Source organism: Drosophila busckii, chromosome 3R (genome assembly GCF_011750605.1).
Source record: "Drosophila busckii strain San Diego stock center, stock number 13000-0081.31 chromosome 3R, ASM1175060v1, whole genome shotgun sequence".
NCBI lineage: Eukaryota > Metazoa > Arthropoda > Insecta > Diptera > Drosophilidae > Drosophila > Drosophila busckii.
In genome coordinates, this window is record NC_046607.1 from 10,333,878 (window position 1) to 10,358,680 (window position 24,803).

General features: G+C 44.4%; 1 protein-coding gene across 1 annotated transcript; it reads left to right on the forward strand.

Annotated features, from left to right (window-relative positions):
- The first annotated feature begins 2,450 nt into the window (after positions 1–2,450).
- On the forward strand, positions 2,451–24,346 carry LOC108604757. Its single transcript, XM_017994345.1, has 8 exons — positions 2,451–2,644; positions 16,444–16,861; positions 17,477–17,637; positions 18,296–18,497; positions 19,352–19,603; positions 19,664–20,607; positions 20,686–20,910; positions 23,166–24,346. The coding sequence occupies exons 2-8, from the start codon at positions 16,449–16,451 to the stop codon at positions 23,432–23,434; spliced, it is 2,466 nt and encodes an 821-aa protein (XP_017849834.1). The 5' UTR covers positions 2,451–2,644; positions 16,444–16,448; the 3' UTR covers positions 23,435–24,346.
- Positions 24,347–24,803: the final 457 nt, after the last annotated feature.

A 24,803-nucleotide genomic window follows, 5' to 3' on the forward strand; every position in this document is an offset into this window, starting at 1 on the left:
CAAACGTTAACGGATGCCTTTTAGAATTCACAAAGTCAGCGAATGGCCAAAGGCATGGAAACACGACGCTCAACGCTTGCGGTCCATGCACACGACCCAGCCACAAAAAACCAAAAACCAAAAAACAAAAAAAAAACAGAAAAGCAGAAAAGAACCAACAAGCAAGCCAGCAGGCTGGCAAGCAGGCCGGCTTAGTCAGCCTGTGCAACAGTTTGGGGCAACAATTCACAAGCTGAAGAGTCAAAGAGTTATTGGCAGCGTCAGTTTTGGGGTTACAGCTAAACGTTAATTGCAAGCGAACATAAGTATGCTCCACAATTAAAGCCATTTCGCACTAATTAATTTTGGTTTCAGGCGAAACAACAAAACAAAAGACTTAGGCAACAAACTAACATGAAAATTATTGCATTATTGCTGACATGCGCAGCTGCTAACGAAAGCAACGCAGCTTTTGACCGTTTCACCCGTGGTAGCTGAAACGAAAGTGGCCAACGATTCTTTTTTGGCAAGACAACAAGCTAATAACAAATATTCGTAATGCACCTGCGCTGGCAAATCGTTCGTCAGCTATGAAATCTTTTGTAGAGTCTCATCATCAGCAACAGCTACAGCAACAGCTGCCAGCTGGCAGCAACTGCCTTTTGTCATTGTCACCAGCAGACGCAAGCAGTGAAATGCAAATGGCCTTTCCCAAAATACACAACTGGACAGGCAAATACTTTTCGCACTTTAAATTTCCGTTTGGCATTTTTGGACGCTTGATTGAGACGCCATGGTTGCCATGTTGTAGAGATTAACATTAGCATAAGCATTAACAGTAACATTAACATTAACATTAACATTAAAGCATTAGCATTTAAGTTAAAAGCTAAAACATTGTTTGTTTGTTTAGCTAAGCGCGACAATTTCCACTTTGATTCGATTAAACAATTCTCGGTTAGGCCAATGCGCGCTGCTTTCTCCAGTTCATGCTGCGCCATGTTCATCTTGTGCTAAGCTCATCAGTATGCGGCGCTGATGTCGCGCTCATTCATTGAAAGCGAAAGGTCTTGGAATTTTGAGAGCGAGATCTCGCATCAAATGCAAATTGATTCACTTTAACATTATGGGCTTTTCTTTTATTTACACTCTGCTTTTTAGATTTGGTTTGTTTTCTTAATTGTCGATTTGATGCGCATGCGGCTGAGCTTGAAGTTTGTTTACATTTACGGAATTTACGGCTTTAGCCTGCGTAGATCATTAAACTTATGAGCTTCACATGCAAATGCCACTAAATTGAAATGTTGCCGAACGCGCTAATACAATTGAGTTTACTTTCGTTTTCCTTGGCAGCCGTATCAACTTTCTTTGGCATGCACGTATCGGCAAATAAATCTATGTATGAATTGAACTAATTTAGTTAAAATGCAAAGCTGGCTGGCTTGGCTACCTTTCTCTTGCAGGCTGCGTTTGACTTCGTTTTGGGCTCCTAATTCAGTTAAACACAGAATCTATTCTATACCATAATTATGTGGAGCATAAAACGCACGACAATGAGCGCTGACCACAGCACAAGAAATACCTATGTGCAAAAATTATGGAAAACACAAAAAAGCTCTAGACAGCAACAACAAACATAATTATAATTTTCATGTACCAATAACTCAACTAAGTATATCTGTTGGGAAATTGATTTCTTTCTAGGTTCTAGCAGCTTAAGCCAAGCATGCACTGATTTCAATTTAATTAATGATTTCGAACGTCGTGTGCCCGTTTTGAACTTTTCAAAGTGGATTTTGTAATCACTTTATGGCCAATAAAAATTATGAATGAAATCAGTCAGCCAAACGCGCATATGTTGCCAAGCGGCCCAGCAAGTGAGCGAGCTAGGCAGACTTGAGTGAAAAGCAGCGCAAAGTAAAAGCCTGTCCATCGCACTCAAGCGCAGCAAAGACAAAAGCAAACGCAAAAGACAAAAGCCAAAAGCCAAACACAAGGCACAAGCAAACAAAAACACGAGCAGAACTCACTCCAAGCACGCCAGCAACAGTTTGAGTGGCTTGCGTGTGCGCGCTCATTTCTTTGGCTTTCTTTGTTTGGTTTGCTTTGCGGCTTTCTTTCGCTGCGACCAAAAGCAGCGCTCGGCGCTCAGCAGCAGCTCACAACCATTGCCATTGTCAAGGCGAGCGCACGGTCAGACGGAGCAACCACTTTACAGCAGCAGCAGCAGCAACAACAACAACAACAGCAATCGTTGTCGTCGCAGCAGCAGCAGCACAGCAACTGCAACAAACTCTTCAAACTTATATAACGAGCGATTAGCTTGACGTCTACTTTAGTTATACGATCAGCTCTCGACGGTCAAGTTCGCAGCGCGACTCGACTGCAACACCACAAAATAAATAAATATACATTAGTTGAATATTAAGCGCGCTTAAAAAAATATAAAACAAAATAAAGGAAGTGCGTTCTTAACTCAAGTGGAATAAAGAGTGAGCTCAAGTGACGTATACGTAATAAACAAACAGTGTGCATATGAAACAAAATTAAAGTTGCAACAAGTGCAGTGCAACACCGAATTTTTTTAAACGAATATCTGTCAGGATATTCAACTCTTGTGACTTGGAAGCCAATTTGCTAGCATACAAGCTACAACAAAAATAAAGTGAGTGTTTTATTAAATTTACAAAAAATAAACATTTTGAATATCCTTTGCAATAGCAAATAGAATAAGCAAACTTCAGCTGAGTCTAGCTAAAAATAAAACCCTACTGACAGCCGCATTTAAAGGCAACTCGCATTAAAATGCCAGGCAGCTTGACTTGCAACTATTTTAATGCCAATTATCAGCTCAAGTTGAAGTTATCTTTTAATGGCGCACAGTTCCTTTTAGTGCCATTTGCTGCTGCACTACGCAGCGCGATAACCTTTGCGCAATTAAAAGTCAACAGCCACAGTCAACAATTTGAGTGCAATTAATATAATCAAGAGCCAGCCAGGCAGCCACTCTTGATGTAGTGTGAAATCCACAATGCAACGTGTCAAAATGCGTACCTTGGGCCCCAAGCACACCGCACACAGAACAGACGGAGCAGACAGAGACCACCAGCCGAAATGATGCATTGACTGTCAGTGCGGCAAGCAGCTACTGTGCTGGCTCTAGGGTTAGGCTAGCATTACCCATTGCCATTTGCTTGGTGCCATGAAGATGCCACCATAACACTGTGAGTTGGTATTTAAATTTGCTCACATAATTGCACTGTCCATGACTCGAGCTACAGCTGGAGCTGGAGCTAGAGCTGGGCAAGTGCAGTTGCAAGTGGCATCATCATGATGATGATGGTGATGATGATGACATGACAGTTACAACACAACAAAAAATACATGTGTAATCTTATCTGGCTTGGGCTGCTCGCTTGCTCGCCAGCTCATCTGCTCGCCTGCCTGGCAGCTATTAATTTACGCAACCTGCCAGTCGCTGTTGATTAGACGAAGCGTGCGCTTTAATTGCCGCCAAATGGGCAAATCTGCAACACGCTCTTCAAGGCCCTCTATGGCAATTTGTCATGTGCATTTAATATTTGCCTTAGCTGAAAGCTATCTACTGCTACTCTGCTCTGCTCTGCTCTGCTCTGTTGTTCTTGCTGTGGTAAAACAATTTGCGTTTGTTTGTCCAGCTTGTTTGTTGCAGTTAGCGTTGATTAGTGTGTAGAGAGGCTCAATCGCAGTGCAGGTTTTATTGCAATTACAGCAGCAGCAGCAGCAGTAGCAGCCGCAGCAGCAACAGTTGCAGCTGGGCGCTGGTGACGCCCACTTTGGGCAACGTTTAACGCAGCAGCTGCCAGTCAGCAAAACAATTTCAAATGTCCACACAGACAGACAAACAGACAAATAGACAGAGAGACAATGAGACAAACCAGCTGAGCAGACCCACCGCGCATTTGGGCGTTCTGCTGTGAAATTGAATTGATTTGACACTTGGTGCAAGACTGACTTGACTGAGTGACTCTCTCCTCCTCGCTCGCTCGCTCTTCCTCTGTGCTTTTAACCGCTTTTTAATAATAATTCTACAATTTGCAATTTACTGCCGCTGCCAACTAATAGTGCTCAGCCTAGCCTCTAATCGAAGCTGTCGTCAAAGAAATCGCCAGCCAGCGAATTCTCGCCGTAAAAGTTTGCGCAAATAGTCGAGCGTCGAGCGTGCGGTGTGCGGCAATTGTCATGATTGGTTGAATTATGTTGCAAAAACCGCTTCCGTTTTAGTTTATCAAAGAAAATTGATTGCCCAGCCGGCCAAGCTCAGCAACAAGCTTAGCTCAATCTCAAGCTGCCCCCGGCCTTAGGGCTAACTTTTCACCGCAAGTTGTAATAAATCTTCAGCTCATTTTATACATCTGAGTATTCTTCTTTTTTTTTTCGTAGAGTTTACAGTTTTGTGTTGCTTGCGGCGCTGCCAAATTTCCGTTTCGTTGCTTTTTTAAATACTTGCGTTAGCTTTTGGGTCAGTTGGCAATTAGCCAAGTTTTGTCAACAATAGCTTCAGATCGACGGCGAGGCAGGCACACGCAATCTGTCGTCAAATGGGTTAATGCTAATTTCACCCGCAAGGCAATGGCCTCTACCCAGTGGCAACATTTTTGCGACGATTTTCTTTTTGGCAGATGCTAATTTATGGCAGACAGTAGCTGGCACAAGCATTTGATAGAAAATTGACTGACAAAACCAAATTGTAGTTCATTTATATGCAAAACTTTCGTTTCGTGAAGGAAGCCGACAACAATTACACTTAGCCAGTGAGAGAGAAAGCCGAAAACAAAAAAGCAGAAATAGGAAAAGCAACACTATTGATCGAGTCGAACTACAAATATTTGCAAATCCACTTGCACATGACCTTTTGCACAGTGGTTCTAACACAGTTGGCTGGCAGTTCAAGCGAGTTCATTGGCGCCGCTGCAGGCTCCACTGCAAGTGGAGCTGAGTGCCAACCCACATTTCATCTGTCAATCAGCAGCGGAGCCTGCAGCAGAGCTGAGCTTCTCTGGTTTGCCAGTTGATTGGTTAGCTTCGCTTTCATTGCCCAAATGTCTGGCCTGAACGCTTGCACTTGCAACCGCTGGCCTGGCTGGCTGGCTGGCTTGACATGCAGTTTGGCTAATTCGTTCAGAAGTGCTGCCCGAAATAATTTGCAATGCTCTGTGTGAAAGTATTTTGCTTTGGCAAATTGGCTTTCGTTTGCAATTGCAATTGTGTGTGTGAGTGTGTGTTTTGATTTTAATTGCATATTAATTGAAAAATAAAAGTTTTGCAGCATGCACATCTGCACAGCTGGCGGCGCTGCTGGCCAAGATATAAAGTTTACATTGTCTTGGCGAATTTCACTTTTCAAAATATCAAATTTCAATGAACTCTCCAGCTGAACTTCTCACCGGGCACACACTCAGGCACACTACAATGGCAGGAGCTGTGCCCGCCCAGGACAGCAGAGGACAGACAGGCAGGCAGGCAGGCAGTCGGTTGTGGCAATGACACAAAATTTCCACACCAACATCACGACTGTGATGCAGCAGCAGCAGCACTCAATATAATCGCTGAAGAATTTAAACTTTCGCTTGCTTGGCGCTTCTGCGCACCACACTCAAGCCGCAGCCATAAATAAAAAGCTTTGGCCTGCGCTTGCTAAAAGATTTGTGATTGTCGGCATCACTATATACGCCATATGCGCCTTGGGTGCAACACGACCAACGCCAAGCCAATGCCAATGCCAGTGCCAATGATGCCCAGCCGTTTATATTTGCTTAAACTTTGACATTTGCCAGCTGCTGCAGCTGAAAGTAAAAGCATCAGCGATTGAGCTGCCAGATATTGTCAAGCGCAAGCCTGAAGTTAAAGTTAAATTCTATTGAACCTTATGCATTTTATTTGGAAAACAAGTAGCAGCTAATTTAGTTTAACCTCTGACTCATAACTGGCGCTTTCAATGGGTTTCACCTTTAGCTTGAGCGATATTCAATTTCGCTTTCAAAACGTTCGCTCGCTCGCCCGCTTTGCTTGTTACACTATAATGACAATAATCCAATAAGCCCGAAATCGTGACAAAAACCAACATTTTTGTGTGAAAGCAGCAAGAGTGAGTGAGCGAGCTAGACAGCAATAGCAATAGCAATGGAAAGCAATCAAAAGCAGAGCACAGGCAGCTGAAACGTCTCAGACCTTTTGTAGTCATAACTGCTAAGTGTAGACAGCGTCCAGCGTTGATTTTTTCTTCACAATTTTTTTATAGGCAGTAAACGCAGTTAACGTTCTCGGACGTCAGACACTGCAAGCGATTCTTGCGGCCCGCTTTGCCCGCCTGCGTTGTCGGCCCAGGCACTTTAATAAGCTCAATTTTGGCGCTGCAATTAAGGCAGCTGCCTTGGCTGCTTGCTGGCTAAGCCGGCTGCTTGGAATTCACCTGACGTTGCATGCTCGCTTGGGCAACAAGGTGTCTTGGCTTCACTATTTGTGGTCTCAGCCAGTCCCAGTCCCATGTGCATGTTGGCACTTGGCCGCCTTTGTAGCCGGCTAAGCCAAACGTAGACGTTGACGCAGGTTCCACACGCCCATTCAATGGCATTTTTAAGTATCTCTTGTCTTTTCCATTTTTTATTTTATTCTTTCGTTGTATTTCATTTTATTTATTTATTTTTGTGGCCTCATTAGAAAGTGTTACAGTTCAATGTCTGGCGGCTTCCGTTCTACGAAAATGAGCTCAAATCTCTTTGTAGTTTGTTATCAACTTTATGGCTTGGCTTGGCTTGGCTTGGGTGTCCGCGCATTAATAAACAACGAAAAACAACCAAAAGTTGCGACGTTTAGAATGCTTGACCATTTTTGCATGGGAAGCAGCACAAAAGAAAGTTGCCAAAAATACACAAAAATCATGGAAGTCAAGTGTCTGCAACTGCGCCAGCGACTGAGGCTTTAGGCAGGCGCGTGCATTGCATCTTTAATTGTATACATTGCTTGATAAGCTAGAGAGTTGCTGGCGATCCGAGTGAAAAGAAGTCAATGAGTCAACTGCAGCAAGAGCAGCGAGAGCAGTCCTCGCAAATGTGTTAAAATTGGCAGCCTTTTAAAGGCAAGTGCCTGCCACTGTCGCCGACGTCGTCGTCGTCGTCGTTGCTGCTTTGGCTTCAGCTGTTAGCTTGTTGGCTGTTGGCCATATTTAATTTCGTTATTTATAAGCAAATTTGCAGCGCTGAGAGTTATGCCCCCAACCAAGGCCTAGCGACACCGTCGACTAGGTCAACTTTCGCTAGCATGGAATGCGAAATGCAGCAACAGCAACAACAACCGAACAGCAACAGCACAGCGACTGCAACTGCAACATTGCAGCGACATTGCCAGCCAATAATAAAGCAGAAAGAAGTGCTCTCTGTGCTGACTGACATTGTCTGACTTGGGTTGACTTGGCTGACTTGCTTGACTTGGCTGCGAAGCTGCCACAGGGAGCTAATAATACTTTAGCCGGGCCTTTTTTGTCCGGCACGAAACTAAAAAGCCTGGCCTGGTAGTTACGGTTTGGTTTCGGATTTTTGGTTTTTGGTTTCTACTTCTGTTGCTGCTGCTGCTGCTGCTGCTGTTGCTGTTGCTTCGTTTAAATAGTTGCAAATAAATTGTGTGGGTAGCGATGAGTAAGAGCGAAGGGGAGAGAGAGAGATTTGCAGCATCAGCAACAGCAGTCAGCAGCAAGTAAATTACTTCAATGTCACCTGCTGATGATTCAAACTCGAGATAAGCGGCTCCAAAGCAGAACTTCAACATTGTCGTCGTCGACGACGTCGTCGTTGTTGTTATTGTTGTTGTTGCTGTGCCTTTTGCTGTTACTGTTGCTGTTGCTGTTGCAATTGCTGTTGTTGTCATGACGGATATTTCCAACATTGCTTATTGCCTTAAGTTTTCTCTTATAATGAAATTATCGCTGCATCTCATTGTTTGCCGTTGTTGCTGCTCTTGTAGCCTGGCGTTGCGCTATCTGAGATTTTTGTCTGCTGGCAAGCCGTGGTAAAATTATTTATTTAGTTCTCGTTTTCACGTTAAACGTTGTCACACTAAACTCAATTGCCAAGCTGCAGATGACTATCACCCAAGACCCAGAGCGAGGCCAACTGATAACAAAGTCGACACCAGTTAGAGCCAGCAAGCCAGCCAGCTAGCTGTATCTGTATCTGTAGTGTTGGCTTTCATTCAGCTGACTTTTCGTGCAGCTGAAGTGCACTCAAGTGGGTTTCTGGCTCAGGCAACGACGAATGCAGTTGCTGCTGCCTCAGGCCCAAGTCCATGCTGTAAGCTAATATTTACACAATTTTACATTTGTTTGCCGACAGATCATACACAGGCTGTACCTTAAGTAGGTACTATAAATGAATGCGCTGTGTGTAAACAGACAACAAACACTGTTTGTCCAACAACAACAACATCAATAGTTTAGCTATGCAACAAACAAACAAACAAACAGAGATACAGCCTATGTGATGATATAATGTCTGTCTATAAGCGTAGGCACAATCAATTACTGCAACAGGGCTGGTGTCAAAAGCTCTAAGCCCACATGCTGCAAAAAGTTGCAAGTTCCAAGCTGCCACACACACACACACACACACACACACACACACACACACACACCTTTGGCTCGTTAATGCCAACTGGCTAAAGATTGGAGACAAGCTGGTAATTCAAGCTCAGGCTTGGGCAATCTGCAGGCCATCGATAATGTTTATTAAATGCAAACAAAGTGAAATTCGTTTGCCCAACTTTGCGCGCTCTCTATCTCTTTCACTCTTGTTGCACTGACAGGAAATGTGGCGGCGTTGCCACTGTAGCTGCTGCAGCATTCCAAGCGTTTGTGCCCCATTGCCGTGCATATCATCGACCCAGTTTACTTTTGGCCAGATACAGCGCTGAGAGCGTGCTAACGCTAACTGGGCGCTCAGCACTGTGTTTAGCTAAATAGAAAATAATTTAGCGTGGGCTGCGCGTACGAGCAGAAAACCAGAACCAGGCTTTCTTTTAGTTTAGTTCTTTTCACACAATTCACACACAATGGTAACAACAACAACAACAACAAGAATAAGCACACTCGACACTGCATAAATTAGCGTGCTTTATAAACAATATGTATATTGTTTATGTATATATAAGGCCAGACGTAATTGTGCAATGGATATCAGTCCAAGCAGCTCTAAGCTTAGGCTCAGAGTCTCTCTCTCAGGCCATTGCATGCCGGCAAAAGCCCGTTGCCTGTCCCAGTTGCAAGCGGCCTTCAATGGTGCTGCTGCTGCGGCTGCTTCACGTCTCGTATGCCACAATAAACAGCACGCAGCACAGTGACTTTAATATTTATTGCGTTTTAAAGACGCAACGTTCACATTGCCCACAAATGGGCAAACCTGGCCTTTTGCCTGCCCATAAATCTGCAGCAATAGCGTTTTATGTGCAAATTATATAATGAGTGCCTGCACTTATCGGACGAAGCTACGATTGCTGCTGCTTCCAATTGGGCTACTGTCCATTTTTGGGGGCGCCTGATTTATGTGCGCAGCAAGTGTCGCCGCCGCAAGAAAACGCTGTGGAGCTCACCGTGGCTGTGGCAGCTTCCGTTGCTAAGCCGCGCGCTTAAAACGGAAGCGTAAAAATAGCTTAGCTAAGAGACGGAGCAAAACAATCAAAGCCTCAGCCTCAGCCTCAGCTGTGTGTATTGATTTTGATCGCTGTAATTCAGCAATAGTCGTCGTCGAGTGTGTGTAATGATGGCTAATAAATCAACAGAGATTGCCTGGCATCTACAAATATCTATGTCGGCTTCGTTTGTCTGAGCTTTAGCTGCCAGCGCCTGCATTTCCTGCCCAATGCCAATTGGTATTGGCCAATGCCAATGCCAACAAATTAGCGAAGCGGCGGCAAGGCAAAATCATAAGGCAATGCCTTACACACACACACATACACACACGTACAGTCTATCAATCAGACAGTCAGTCAGTCAGTCAGTCAGCCAACAAGCAAGCAAACAAACAAATGCAATTGGTTTTTATACACTTGGACATTTTTCATAAAAATTGGAAAAGGTATCACAAATTCGATTAGGCTATGTCTCTCTGTCCGTCTATCTGTCCAAGATCTGAAAGTCTTTAATAGCTAAATAAGCCAAATTTGATATCTTAGTACACCTGCAAATCGACTTTATTTTGAAGCTTTAATTTGCTCCCCCTCACCAGGAAATCAAAAATAAACGATTTACATTCATCATTTTGATTGGAATTCATTTTAATGTCATCTCATTAGCATTGATGCATTCCCGATCGAATAAATAACTTCAAGTATATTCAATTTTTAACTTTCGTAGTCAAAGTGTATGCCAAAGTTGACTGCACCGAAGTTTAATGCGTGCTTGTTTTTCTCTTTTTTTTTTGCTTTATGTTTGTGCAGCCAAGTGGACACAAGCCAAGGCATAAAAGAAAAAATACCTTAAATAAATAAATAAAAACTTGTTGCTTTGGTTGTTTGAGCTGCCGCAACAAGTTGCTTAACCCCACAGGTGCCCAACAGACATAAGCCGGCAATAAAATTTTACAAAAATCTCAAAAAAATACACACGAAAAAAGGCTCGTAAATTGCGCGGACTTTTATTAGTCAAAACTAAGTTGTTGTGCAAATAAAACGCGCCCGCTGTGGCCGCAGACGATGCTTGAAAGTTTTGTCGCCTGTTTCGGCGTTGCACAGACGCCGATACAGACACACAAGTGCAGCACGCAGAAATGGGTTAATGGCACATTCTAATGGCTCGGCCGCGAAAAGTAGGCAGGCCATCATTTGAGCCAACAAATTTATTAGTCAGCCCCAACGCTTTTTCGGCCGCTGCTGCTGCTGCCGCCGCTGCCTGCTGCATATTGTGTGCTGCAAATTGGCTTAAATGCCGCAGCAATGATGCACTTGGCAATTAGCTTGCTGCACTCGTTGGGTGGGTGTATGGTTTACAGTTAGGCTGCTGCTTTTGCAGCTGCTGTTGTTGACAGTTACGTGCCTGGTGCAACAGCAAGAGCAACAGCGCTGCATAAATTAGCCAACAATGTAGAGCAGTTAGGTAGTCTTTGTTGCTGCGACTGCTGCGGCTCTGCCTGTGCTGGTGGTTGCCACAATTCACAGGCTTTTGTACTTGCGTAATGCATTTTCACGCAATTTATAACAGTTTTGGCGCGCGAAAGAAAGCATAATGCATAAATGGGTCAGGCAGCAGGTGGGCCAGCGGCATGCCACAGCAACATTTGTATTTGCATTTGATTGAGTCGTAAATTGGCAACGCACTTGCAACTTGCAGCACACACACTCTCAACTCGACTCGACTCGACTCCAGTTGCTGGCAACAGTTAGACATAAATCTTTTTGACTGTGGGAGTTGCCAAGCGGCAGCTTTTGCCGCCGCGACCTGATTTTCAAGCGCAGCATAAACGGCGATGCCTGCAACTGTGGCAACAACTGTTGCTCTCGCTACGCTGATGATGATGCGGCTTTGGCGTGTGCTTTTCAATTTGTTGCCTCGACATTTCCTTCTTTTCTGTGTGTGTCTTAAAAATATTTGGATTTATGTGTGCTGCCAGCAATAACTGGCTTAGTTCTCGGCCTCTCAACTTTATGCATTTTACTTTTAGGCCAACTTTGCACAAGCCCGCCAGCCAGCCAGACAGACGTGGAGACGGACAGACGCAGAGCTAGCGCCAGCAACAGTTGTTAATGGCAAAACAATTAAAACACAAATGGCAAATCGAATACGCTCTAACAGTTTGCCATTTAGATTGCCGCCAGCGGACGCTTTCTAAGTCTAATTCTTCTTGAGTTGTGGCTGCGCCAGTTTTCTAGCAAATAGCGAGCGTTAAGCGTTTTTTTATTGGCTCGCATTAGAGCTCAACTAGAATTCGATGCCATGTGCTGTGCACAGAGTCCAAGTCCAACAAACGAAAGTGTCAACTCATGCTTTACATTAAATGCATATATCTAGGCCTGCAACTTTCCTTTGCGACGACCCTCACAGCGCGCAGCTCGTATGGCACATGCTCAAGCTTCAAAGCCAGCAGAGAATGCAGGCCAAAGAGCATAGAACCCAACAGCAACAACAACAACAACAACAATGACAGTTATCATAAAAGTTCTTCTTTGTCACGTATATCAAATAAAATGTGTTTTTATGACGCGATTAGTGCTGGGCTTTTATGGTGCCTAAAGCATATCATAAAGAACAGCAACAGCAACAACAAAAGCAGCAACAGCAACAGCAATGTTGGTTAAACAAAAAGTGAAAAGAATGTCAAGTGTTAATTGCCTTGCCATGGAGCGTGTGTCTCTCTGTCTAAGCATCTGGCTATGTGCATGACTTTCGTGGCATTGGCTGATGAAGATTAAGTTGTAGCTTGTGTCTTTTATGGATATATAAGTGTTATGCTTATGGTCATGCCACTTGCCACATAGCGCAGCATCAGCGCGACTGTCACAGCCTTACAAATGGGCACCATGATCTCCAACAATTGACAATTATAAAAGCATAAAGCTCAGCTCAACTCGGCTCGGCTCAGCTGTGCATGAATTTGCGTTAAGCGTTAAGCGTTTTCAATACCAAATTGCTTTTCAGCCTTGCAGTTAGCCATAAAGCGCCGAGTTCAGGTTCAGAGATGCAGGCAAATCAGTTTGCCCCAGGGCTGCTAATGCTCAACAAATTAATGCCAAATTGCGCATGCCAAGCAAATGTTAATTGAGTTTTGCTGATCCCTAAAAAGAAAACACTTTCTCATGGGCAACACTAACGGATCGGCCTGACGTGTTGCGCATGCATAATAAATATGCTGAGCATTGCAAGCTTTTGTGCCAGAGGAAGCAGCATATTAGAGACGTCCAGTCCAGTCCAGTCCAGTCCCGTTCAGTTCAGCAGTCTCATCGTCCAGTCAGTAAGGCGGCATTATCATAAACTAAATATAGCAGCAAATATCAATTTGATTGTGCGGCAGCAGCAGCAGCAGCAGCAGCAGCGGCGGCAGCCAGCAGCCAGCAGCAAATTGAGTGCAGCTTGGCTGCGGCTTAAGCATTGTTTCGCAAGTACCGTTGCGCATTGCGCGTTGCACGTTGCACGTTGCGGATTGCGCACGGCTGCATGCAGTTGAGTCTGAGATTCATGTCCGGCTGCTGGCCAGTGATAAATTATCACTGTTGGCTGGCCATTAGTTTTTGGCCAGAAATGTGTGCGAATTGCAACATTGTTCAGCCCCGACCGCGGACTCGCTGCCAGGGCCTATGTTACCATTTCACTTGCCGCCTTAACTTATTGCCGGCAATGAGCATGCGCTTTGGCCAGGCCATAAAAACCATGCCCCGAGTCGAGTGGAGTCGCGGCCGAGGCGTTGGCGTTTATTATGCAAATATTTTAGCTTTAACTTTGCGCTAGGGTAAATTAATATGCTGGGTCCGCTTGGCGTTTGTTTGGCTTCCCGCTTCTCGATTCTCGCCTGGGTTGGCTTGGCTTGAGTGCCTGCGCACAATGTCGCATTCATTTAACGGCACTTGGCTGATTGTTATTTAAAGTTCAGTTCATAACAATTGTGCAGTGCAGTGCAGTGTAGTGTAGTTATAGTTGCTGTTGTGCTGTTGCTGTTGCAATTTATTGCTTTGCATAGTTAACAACTTGATTGGTAGCGCTGGGCACTTGGCTGACATTGAAATGTAGGCCTGGCATTGATGCCCGCCAATGATTGTCCACAATGTAATGTCGTCGTTGTTGCGCTTGCTCTTGCTCTTGCTCTTGCTCTTGTTGTTGTTGTCTTCGGCGATGTTGCAGTTGTCATGCTGCATAAGTGGACTCCAGCTGTTCGCTGCTGTTGTTGCATAACTAACAATGTTTGTAGCGCATAAATACATAGCGCGACACAGCGACAAGCACAAGCTCAAACGCTATGCACAGAGTCTAACGGTAGCCCCACACAAATGCGCCTGACATGCAAAAGAATTCCAACAATGTGGCCAGCTTAGAAAGAGAGACGGAGACAGCGACTCGCCGACTCGCCGACTCGCCAACTGCAGCCATTTAGCAATGCAAATTGTGCTGTTTAGCTTATAGATAATGTCATTCACAATAGTAGAAACTATGGCAAAAATGGCCAAGTAACTCGAGACAGCGCAACATGCTGCCAATTTGGGATGCAGCAGCTATTGATAAAAGCAGGAAAAACTAAAGCAGGCGGACAGTTGACACACAAAAACAATTAGTTGCTTAACTGGCAACTAAAAGGCTTTGATTAAAACCAGTTGCACTCAATTGGAAATGGGTTAATGCTGGCGCCAACAGCAACAGCAAGTTCGCTGCCTAAGTCTTTTGTTTTTTTGCGCTGCCAATTGCCTACCCTTCACTAGCACTAGCTGAGTAGTCAGCACTCAACTCGCCTGGCTCAAGCCGCACCCCCCAAGCGCTTTAGACCAGTTTACATGATTGATAGATGCGTCGATCAGCGAACTCGCTTCGGCTCTCCCAAGGCGCTGCGGCTTGTTAACGTTCAATTAGTGAAATTGATAGACATATCTATGAAAATACATCAACGGAAACCATAAAAAAATAAGCAGCTACCAAGCAACCAAGAAGAAGAAGAAGCAGAGGCAGAAGAACAATATATTAAAACTAAACCGAAATTACTTACATGTTAATTAAAATCTTTCGGTTTTTTAAAACTTTGATATGCTCAGTCGCATGGAAATGCTAAATGCAACCGCAGTTCACCACATGCCACACACACACACGAATATAATTGTACCGTTAGCTTCGAACTTTTTTTTTTTGGTGGAATTGCCCGCTTTAGTGGCTTTCGGTCAATGCCTCATTATATTTATGGGTTAGCAGGTGAGCCTACGAAACAAAGAAACCTTTGGTAATGCTTTGAGTAGTCTGCTGTCCAAAATACAAGTACACACACACACACACACGCACACAGACACACACGAAGTATTGCCAGTGGCCTATTACAAGCGTGTCGGCTGCTGTTAGTAACAAACGCCTGAACTACTACACGCCCCCTTTGGACGTAGCCTATAATTAGCATAAATTCATTCATAGAACTAATTGCACATGGAAATTCGTGTGCTCGTGTGAGTGTGTGTGTGTGTGTGTCTCTGTGTGTGTGCGCGGTAATGAACCCAAGTGTCAGTTGAGTTTATCCGCATTATTTTTCAGCGTTTTTTGATTTTCCTTTCAGATTTTGTACTTGTTTCTGTCTTTTTTTTGTGTTTTTGGTGCAGCAGCGCTTTAAACATGTTATTAACTATAACGGCACATGCTGTTTTTTCCACTGTGTTGGTCTTTTCATAATTTATGTGTGAGCCGCGGCAGGCGGTGCACTTGTTTTGCATGCCGCTGCCGCCAGATGGCGCACCGAACGCACCCCCATAATTAATTATGTAACCAACAAGCGTCTTGGCTACATAATCGTGCCTCATCTCTGGGCAAAAATCTTTCACACGCCACCCCTTATTAGCAGCAGCAAAAAACAAAAAAAAAACAAAATAAAATACTTGTTGCCTGTTGCCGGCTGTTGCTGCTGCTGCTGCTGCCGCCGCGCTTGTCTATGCCGTTGTCTATTGTAAATAATGAGCAGAGATTATCTCACCGATACTGATGCCGTTGTAAATGCCTGCAAAAGAATGTTTACAGTCTGCGCCATTCATATGCACACAGGCCACAAAGCCAAGCACTTAAGATGGCATAGCAGCTTCAATAGTTGAAGCTGTCCACAGCTTATCCATCAGCTCAATGGATTGAAAGCAGCAGTTATATTTGTAATCGATATATTTATAATCAGCAAATAAAAGAGAGTTGGGTAAACAAGCTGCAGCTTGTTTTGAGTGAAATTTCGAGCCGGTCTTAGCGCTCGTAAGGAAGTGTGCCTCATTTGCTGGCGCTCAGCATGATATCACATTTCCTGACGCCTACTCCAAGTGGTGCCGTTGCTCTAGACAAGTTTGTTGCCCCAAAAACAACTCACCTTTCCCAGGCGTCAATGCTTTTCACACATTCCATGCCAGCCCCAGCCCCAGCTCCAGCTCCAGTCGCAGTCCATGCTCGGGACTTAACATGTTTAGGCATTTGCTTTTTATTGTTGTTCAGGCAAATGTACAGCAACAATAACAATAACAATAAGAAACAAAACATTGCCGGCTTAGCTTTAGCTGTTGCTTTAATTAAACTTTGAAAGACCTTACAAGCCAAGCAATTAAAGCCTGCACTTTCCAAGCTGCTGCTGCTGATGCTGGTGCTGGTGGGTGGTGTGTGAGTGATGGGGGGAGGCGCATGTTTGCGCAGCAGGAATTACATGCATACATAAATTATGCGTAACGTGAAATTAGTTGCCCTAATTAACATTTTATTAACTCGCTGCTCTCTTTCGCTTATTTTAATTCTAGGCAAGATGTTTCTACGCCGTTGCACTTTGCTGCTATTGCTCTGTCTAATTGCGAGTGACGCCAACGCCGCACGTAAAACAAAGCGTCCTGTCAAGCCGGCCAAGCAAACAATTTCACGCACCAACGTAACGCCAGCGCCTGCAGCAGCCGCGCCAGCTCTACCAGCAGCAGCAGCATCGGCCGCAGTTGTGGGCGCTACCAGCAGCAGCAGCAGCAGCAGCTCCACGTTAGCCACAACCACAAGCGGCAGTGAGCAAAGCGTGGAGGCCGCACCGCTGACCGCTGCGGTAAGCAACAGTGAACTGCCCAAGCCGCTGGCGGCACTAAACGATGCTCCAGCTGAGCCCAAGACAGACAAGTCGCCGGACATGGAAGAGGAGTGCGATCCAGATATGATTGGCTTCGAGATAATTACAGGGTGAGTGACACACAGCTTTCTGGGTCAGGGGGGAGAGGAGGTACAACTATTGCTTATGCAACGCCAGTCAAAATTTCTGTCTTCTTCATTTTCGTTTTCACTTTTACTTGAGTTTCTAAAAATGCTGTGCACATAAATTTGAAAGCCACACAATGCGAGTTCAGTTAATGAAATGCAGCAGCGACTCTCATTTTTGGCCAATTAAGAATCGACCAAGTGCTAACGGTAAACAGTTCGCATGCAAATGCGTGTGTGTGTGTGTGTGTGTGTGGGCTAACGGTGTGGGCGTGTCTAGTAGGCGGCACAAGGCTTGTCTAATTTTATGGTTTGTTTTGATACTCGCGCTAGCGCCAACAGCAGCTTCTTAAGAGCTTAACTCAAGTTTGGTGCCTAAGTCTTTTGTTTATTGAGCCAAGTTCGTTGCCGGAGTCTTTTGTTAGGCCGGCTTATAAGCAATGAGGGGGCGCTTACATTTGAGTGTTATTTATGTGTGCTGAGAAGCTTAAAGTAATCTCCATTATCTGTCCATAGAAATTGGGGCAATTATTTGAATGAGTAGAAGAAAGTAAAAACTGTAACTTGAGCTAATTTATTTACATTTTGTATTCTCCGCAGTTATGTATTGTCGGCACCCTCGAAAATGCTGGACACCCTGCCTGGCACCTTGATGCTCACAGACTGTTTGGAGGCATGTCAGAGCAATGAATCCTGCAGTGCTGTCAACTATGAAACCGGCTTATGTGTGCTTTTCAAGACGACTGCCGATAAATTGCCAGGTGAGTTAGAAAGTGTGAGAATCTTAAGACGCAGCTAGACAACTATTGCAGCTGCTGTTGCCGCCGCTTTTCTATGCCAAAGAAAGTTCAATAATTCAGCTGGCCGTTTTATACGTTCATTCAATTATTGAGTTCTAGTGCAGCCTCAGCCTCAGCCTCAGTATCAGCGTCAGCTGCGCTATGGCGCATAAATCACCAGGCCGACAGCCGGTCAGCCGGTGCGAAACACGCCTTTGATTTTACGCATGATTTGGCAGACAGACGGACAGACGGACGGACAGACAGCGCGACGACAACAGCGACAACGACAACGACAACGACATCGACAGTGTTTGGCTTGGGCCTAGGCAAACTAGATTTTGCCAATTCTGTAAACTGGCTTTTGGCATTGGCGCTGTTTGATTTTTTTTGCGTTTGGCGTAACGCATAATTTGAGCCTAACTTGTCGTTGTCGTTACCTGTTGCACTGGCTGCTGCAACTGCAACTGCTGCTGCGACTGCTGCTGCTGCGTTTCTTAACGCCTGTTACTTTGCAGTGAAGGGGCGTGTGCGTAAAACGCAATCCACGCACTTTACGCACCGTCCACACTTCTGTTACTCAGCTTGCAACATTTTTGTTAATGCGTTGTGTGTGCATTTGATTTGGCTCTCGTTGCAGGTTCACTTTCGCGCTCACAATTTCCGGTTTTCACCATTTACGCACAGAAATCGTGTTTGGGCGTACGGCCTTGCTCCAAGGCCTGGTGCATTGATCGCGTTCAAGGTTACCGCCTGCCCGAACATGTCAAATCTAGTCAGACCGTCCTCTCCCGTCGCGACTGCCTGGAACTCTGCCTGGGCGAAACCGAGTTTACATGCCGGTAAGTAAAAACACGCATCGCATCAACTTGGCCAAAACTGTCACCTGCCTTACATAATCGCCACGCAGTTGATCCAGTTAACGCTTCAATGAAAATTAAAAGTGTTGCATGAGTAGCTCAACTGGTTTAATTGAGTTTGTTTTTAAAGTGCATTAATACGATAACGAGGGTGTGATATCGACACCGCCTCGACGCAAAAAAAAATAAGTAGGATCAGCCTCAAGAAAAGGATAGGAAATAAATGAATCAAAAGACACGACAGACAACATTACACGCACTTAATGCTTACATTGCATTTTCTGCATAATTATTTTTGTAGATTTAGTCTTTATATAGAATCTTATATAATTAATGCAGCTGGCTCATTCTAGATCTCAAAGTGCTATTTTATGTTTGAACAGACACTTTTGTAATGGAAATTGTAACTAAATAATATGATTGTTAAATTATAAAATAATTGTGGAGCTATACTGAGCCACAACCATCGAAACATATGAATTTTTACCAGGGACCGTACTCTCTTATAATTTATACTTATCATTATTTATTTTGGATAACAACTATTGGTGCAAAAGTATCAAAGTTTGTATTAGATTAAAAGAAAAGTAAATATGAGTAGTTTTGACTTCTCCAAATAGAACAGTTACAATTTGTTTTAAAAGTCTTTTTAGTGTTTAGCAAATGCTATCAATTCTACTCTAACTACTTACAAATTCTGTTACTCTCAATTCTCTGATCTTCCCACTTTGCTTAATGTTATTATAACCTTTTCTCTCTCTTTTCACCTCTTGCTTGCTCTGCCTATGCTTCGATTCTCTCTCTCTCTTGCTGCTCATAACTCTCGCCTTGCGCAGATCGGCCAATTTCTATCGCCACTCCGGTCTCTGCGAGCTGTCGGACATGGATCGCATAACTCTATCGGCGGGCAACAGCGTCGAGGCCTATGAGGGCGCCGACTATTTGGAGAACAACTGCGCCGAGGAGCCCAGCAAGCTTTGCGAGTTCAAGCGCATCTCGGGCAAGATACTCAAGACAGTGGATTCAGTTTATCAGGATATTAACACCATTGATGAGTGTCGCGATCTGTGCCTCAACTCACCTTACAGGTAAGGTTCTCATAGTTTGTGGCATACTCTTGCTAACTTGCAATGTTGCAACTTTGACAGATGCCACTCGTATGACTATAATGATACTGGCGACATGGTCTGCCGACTGTCGCATCACAGTCGCGCCACACTGACGGACGTCATGGATCCCTATCTGGATGTGCCCGAGGCAGCCACCTACGAGTTGTCCGCCTGCTACAATGTGTCGATTGAATGCCGCGCCGGCGAGATGATCACCAAGATACGCACCTCTAAACTGTTCGACGGAAAGGTCTATGCCAAGGGAGCGCCCAAGTCCTGCGCTGTGAATGTGAACAACTCGCTGGAGTTTGACTTCCGCATGGGCTACAACGATCTCGAGTGCAATGTGCGCCAGAGCGCCTATGGACGCTATATGAACGACATTGTCATACAGCATCACGACATGATTGTGACCTCCTCTGACTTGGGTCTGGCTGTCAGCTGTCAGTATGATTTGACCAACAAGACGGTGCTGAACGATGTGGACTTGGGTGTTACAGGCGAAATTGAGTCTTCGCTGAGCGAGGAGATCACCATTGATTCGCCCAATGTGATAATGAAGATCACCTCACGCGATGGCAGCGACATGAAGCGCATTGCTGAGGTCGGTGATCCGCTGGCGCTGCGCTTCGAAATCGTGGAGCCCAACAGTCCGTATGAGATCTTTGTGCGCGAACTGGTTGCCATGGACGGCTCGGACAGCGCCGAGATAACACTGATCGATGCTAATGGCTGCCCCACCGATCAATACATCATGGGCACCATACAGAAGCTCTCGCACAATCGCAAGGTGCTGCTCTCGCAGTTCGATGCCTTCAAGTTCCCGTCCAGCGAGGTGGTGCAGTTCCGCGCCCTGGTCACGCCCTGCATTCCTCGCTGCGAGCCCGTCATCTGCGACAGCGAGGATGGCGCCAGCGGCGAGCTCAAGTCTTTGGTTTCCTATGGCCGCAAGAAGCGTTCGATTGCCAACGGTACCGACGCCGGTAAGTGTTGGGGGGGGCTAACTAACTAATTTGGGGGCGCTCATTACGGTTGCTAACTGCTTGCAAATTTACACACAGCCGAGTTCATGGTCAGCAGCACACGCCAGCGACGCGACGTAGCGTCAGCTCCAGTGGATGATAACATACTCCTCGTGCAGTCCATACAAATCACAGACAAGTTTGGCTTCCAGCCGGAGGATGGTAGCAACGGCAGCGATGGCAGCTCTGGCGCTGCTGGCGAGCCCCACGAGACGGCCTATGCGGGCGTGGCCCAGGACAAGCTCACTTGCCTTAATGGCTATGGTAAGTCAATGGTTCATACTCGAACATAGTCTGTGAAAATGCCCAATCAAGAGCGAATCAAATCGGCAGCGGCAACGGCAGCGGCAGCCGCTTGCTGATTTGCATAGACAAGTCGTAGAGCATCGTGCTGTGTCAGCGGGTGGCAGCAGCAGCAGGCAATGCAACAATGCAGCGCATTGAGGATGCGTTGGCAGCTGCTCGCTGCGGCAGCAATCGTGAGCCAGCGGCTTGTTCCAGCCTCCATTGTTGCTCTGCTCGCTAATTTTGATAATGAATCAATTTTTCATCATTGCCACTGCCACTGCAATAGCAAGAAGAACAGCCGCTTGCAACTGCAACATCAACTGTAGCGAGTGCAACCGCATGAGAAATAAATTGGCTGATTCTAGCAGTTGGCAGTTGGCAGTGCATGTTGTTGCAAGTTGCAAGTTATGATGCTGCCACGTTGCAATGTCTCCAGCTCACGACCAGGTCAGTGGTTCAATTTTTGCCAGCTGTGGCAGGATGATGCCGCACTGCCGCATTGCCGCATGCCCCAGCCTCATTTTCGTGCGCCGCAGAACAGTTTTGCACAGTTAGCGGCAGCAGCAAGAGGCGTGTGTCATTGCTTTGTGGAGCAATTGCTATGGCGCATTAAAAAGCGAATGCAGCGCTGAAGCGTTAAATTTACAGCTTGTTAGACGATCCACCTGTTGATGTCCATGCTGCAGTGGCAGCAGTGGCAGCAACAGCAGCGCACCACATCAATTTCAGTTGCAATTACGCGCGCGTACAAAGTGCGGCGCGTTGAGCTCATTGGTTGCAATTAGAGCAACGGTTTTTTCTTTCTTTCTACTCAGTTCAGTTAATGCTCATTTGCCACACACATTGTGGCAGCCGCAATGTTTCGGTGGCTCTTTAATATGCGAGTGTGTGTGGCAAGCTTAGCTATTATTTATAACAGCAACAAATATGCATAGCAGACTTGAACGCGCAGCTGCCACAAATACCATAATTTCAAAAAAAAAAAAAAAAAGAAGTCCATTAGACTTAAATGCGCAATTTATCAACGAAGAGCGAAGAAAAAAATTAAATTTTTGTAAATTTACAAATTTGATTTAACAGCAAGCAATTAATTTGATCGCTACCAGCTGTGCGGCAATGTAAATTGTTATTGATTTATGACAAAAGCTTCCTGCAATTTCCGTTTTGTGCTTTGGCTTTTTCCCACAAGCTACGCGAACAATTGTTCTGATTTGTTGTTGTTTTGACATGAATTTTCAAATTGTTTAACATGTGATTGGGTTTGCTGATGCCCCAAAAAAAAATAAAACAAGAGCCGTCTTAACGTTTATTGTAATTGTAATAATTTGATATACTCGTTGCTGTTGCTACGCACACAAAAAAAAAAAGAAAAGAAAAGAATAAAACCGAAAATAACGTCCAAGTGCGTCCGCTTTGTTATTGAAACTCGTTAAAGTCATTGCCAGCAGAGCACGACAGCAATGACGACAACAACAACAGCAGCAGCAGCAACAACAACACCAGCAATTGTTGCTGCTGTTGCAGCTTGCTTTACTCTTGTGATGTGAGTTTCGGTTTGTTGTGGCCGTCGGCGCTTACTTTTTATGGGCATTTGATGTACAACTGCAACAGCAACAACAACAACAACAACAGCAGCAGCAACAGCAACAGCAACAACAACAGCAGCAACATGCATATGTACGCTGTAATCTGTGATAGTCATCAGCAAGCGGGCAAACTCGTTGGCTTGTTGCTCTTAAATTCTGAATCTTTTCGTTGTTGCTGTGGCTGTTGCTTCTTTTTGTTGCTTTTGTTGTTTTCGTGCAACGACAACGCATGTGCACTTTTGGCGGCACTTTCACCCGATTTCTACCATTGGCATTGGCATTTCAAATTTCCTCTGACCATCTCCGGTTCTGCAGGCTTAGATGCTGCGGCTTATTTATGTGGCATGTTGCAGATACATAAAAACCAACAAAACAAAAAAAGTGAAGTTCCAGCTTTATTTTAGGTGCATTGGCATTGGCCGCACACAAATATGCAACTCATGCTTTAAATTGTCGCTCTTTTATATCTCATTGTTTCTTTATTGTTTTGCTTTGTTGTATTTTGTTTATCTACAACTTGTTGCTGTCAAAAGTTGGTCAGTTGGTGGCCTAACTAGGTCAAGTGCTGGACACTCTTGTTTTCTTTTATAGCTAAGCTTGACTACCTACTAAACTTGTTGTGTTTACGCTTTTGCATCTTTGCAGGTCTAATCTTTGCCGGCTCGCTGTTCCTGCTGGCCCAGCTGAGCATCTTCGGCATTTGGAAGACTGTGCAGCGTCGCACGCGCAAGGAGCGCTATCTCTATCAGCAGGAGCCCACACCCACCATTAGCTATGGAGCGCCCACTATGCTATACGGCCCACCACCCAGCTCAGCGTCCGCAGCCAGCGCTGCGCATATGAACAGCGGCAAGGATACGCTGAGCAAGCTCTACGACAGCGGCATCAATGGACGCTACGGGCCACAGTACTAGGCAGTAGCTTCTGACTGACTGGCCAGGCGCAGTGTGCTCCACTTTTAGCTGGGAACAAACGCAATATGCCTCGAAAGCTTCAAAAGATTCGATGAGACTTGAAACACGCAAGGCAGCGCTTGCCTGCAAAAACAAAAACAGAAACAATCAATGTTTTGCAAAATGTAGTTTAATTAAGCTTAAGTTAATTTATAACAAAATACACAGAACCCAAGCAAAACACTCAACACACACACACACACACACTAACAAATGCGCGCTTTTAAATGCTTTGGATTTGAGATTAATCCAGCATTCTAAAACTGCGCATTGCCAGCAGAAAATAATTCGCTACACATTTAGTTAATTGACTTTAGCAAAAGAGCCTTAGCATAATTTTTGTCTTTAGTTTTAAGCGCTTACTTAAATTAACTAAGTCTTGAACTGCCGTGCAAGTGAAGTGCATTTATAACTTTTATCTACTATATTCGATTCGATTTATTTATGTGCGTTTTATTTATTTTATGTACGAAGCGCAGCGTCTGCAGAATTTGCCAAATACTTTTGTATCAAAATGTTTGGCGACAAATATTTTGCGCTCTGCTGCACTTCCTATAACTCAAGCCAACTACAATTATATACTTATTTATTCTACTTGTACTTACTCCCCCCACTATTTATTGCTAATTTATTTATTCGCCAACCCAATTGCTAGAGTGAGAGAGGTGCTAAGTGTTAGGTGCTTAGAACCCACGGGCAACACATGCAAAAGCAATTCAGCATAAAAAGGCTAAAATTTAAGATATTCGTTAATAATAACTGACACTCGATCACAAACACACACACACAAAGGCATTGCATTAAACAATAATATTATTTTGCTAAACAAATTGTACTGATTAAGTAAAGCAATATAAACAACCCTACACTTAATAAACACTACAAATATATATACAAAAAAAAATACATTAAAATAAAGTGTTTTCATTTCGTTGGAATAGATTCAAATACCAAAAAAGTTTTAGGTTTTAATCTATGTGGGAAGTTGGATAATACGAATTATTTAAAATTCACATGAATGTTCTATATCCAAAAATATGAAGCACCCCGTTTCTGTAAATACAGAAGTGGCAAAGATTGATCCACAAAAACTATCAGTGCTGTCCGTTAGATTTCATCTGAAAATGAAATATAAAGTTAATTTAGTTGATTTTTTATCTGCTGCTGTGGAGTATAATAAAAGAAAATATTATACATACATATATACATATATATTATTGCATTATTTAAGCTCTATAAAAGCACTGTAAAATAAGAATTAAGATCTAAGAAGATCGTGAAACCTACTACTACCAAATTACTGCGAATATCTATTCAATGAATTTGGTGT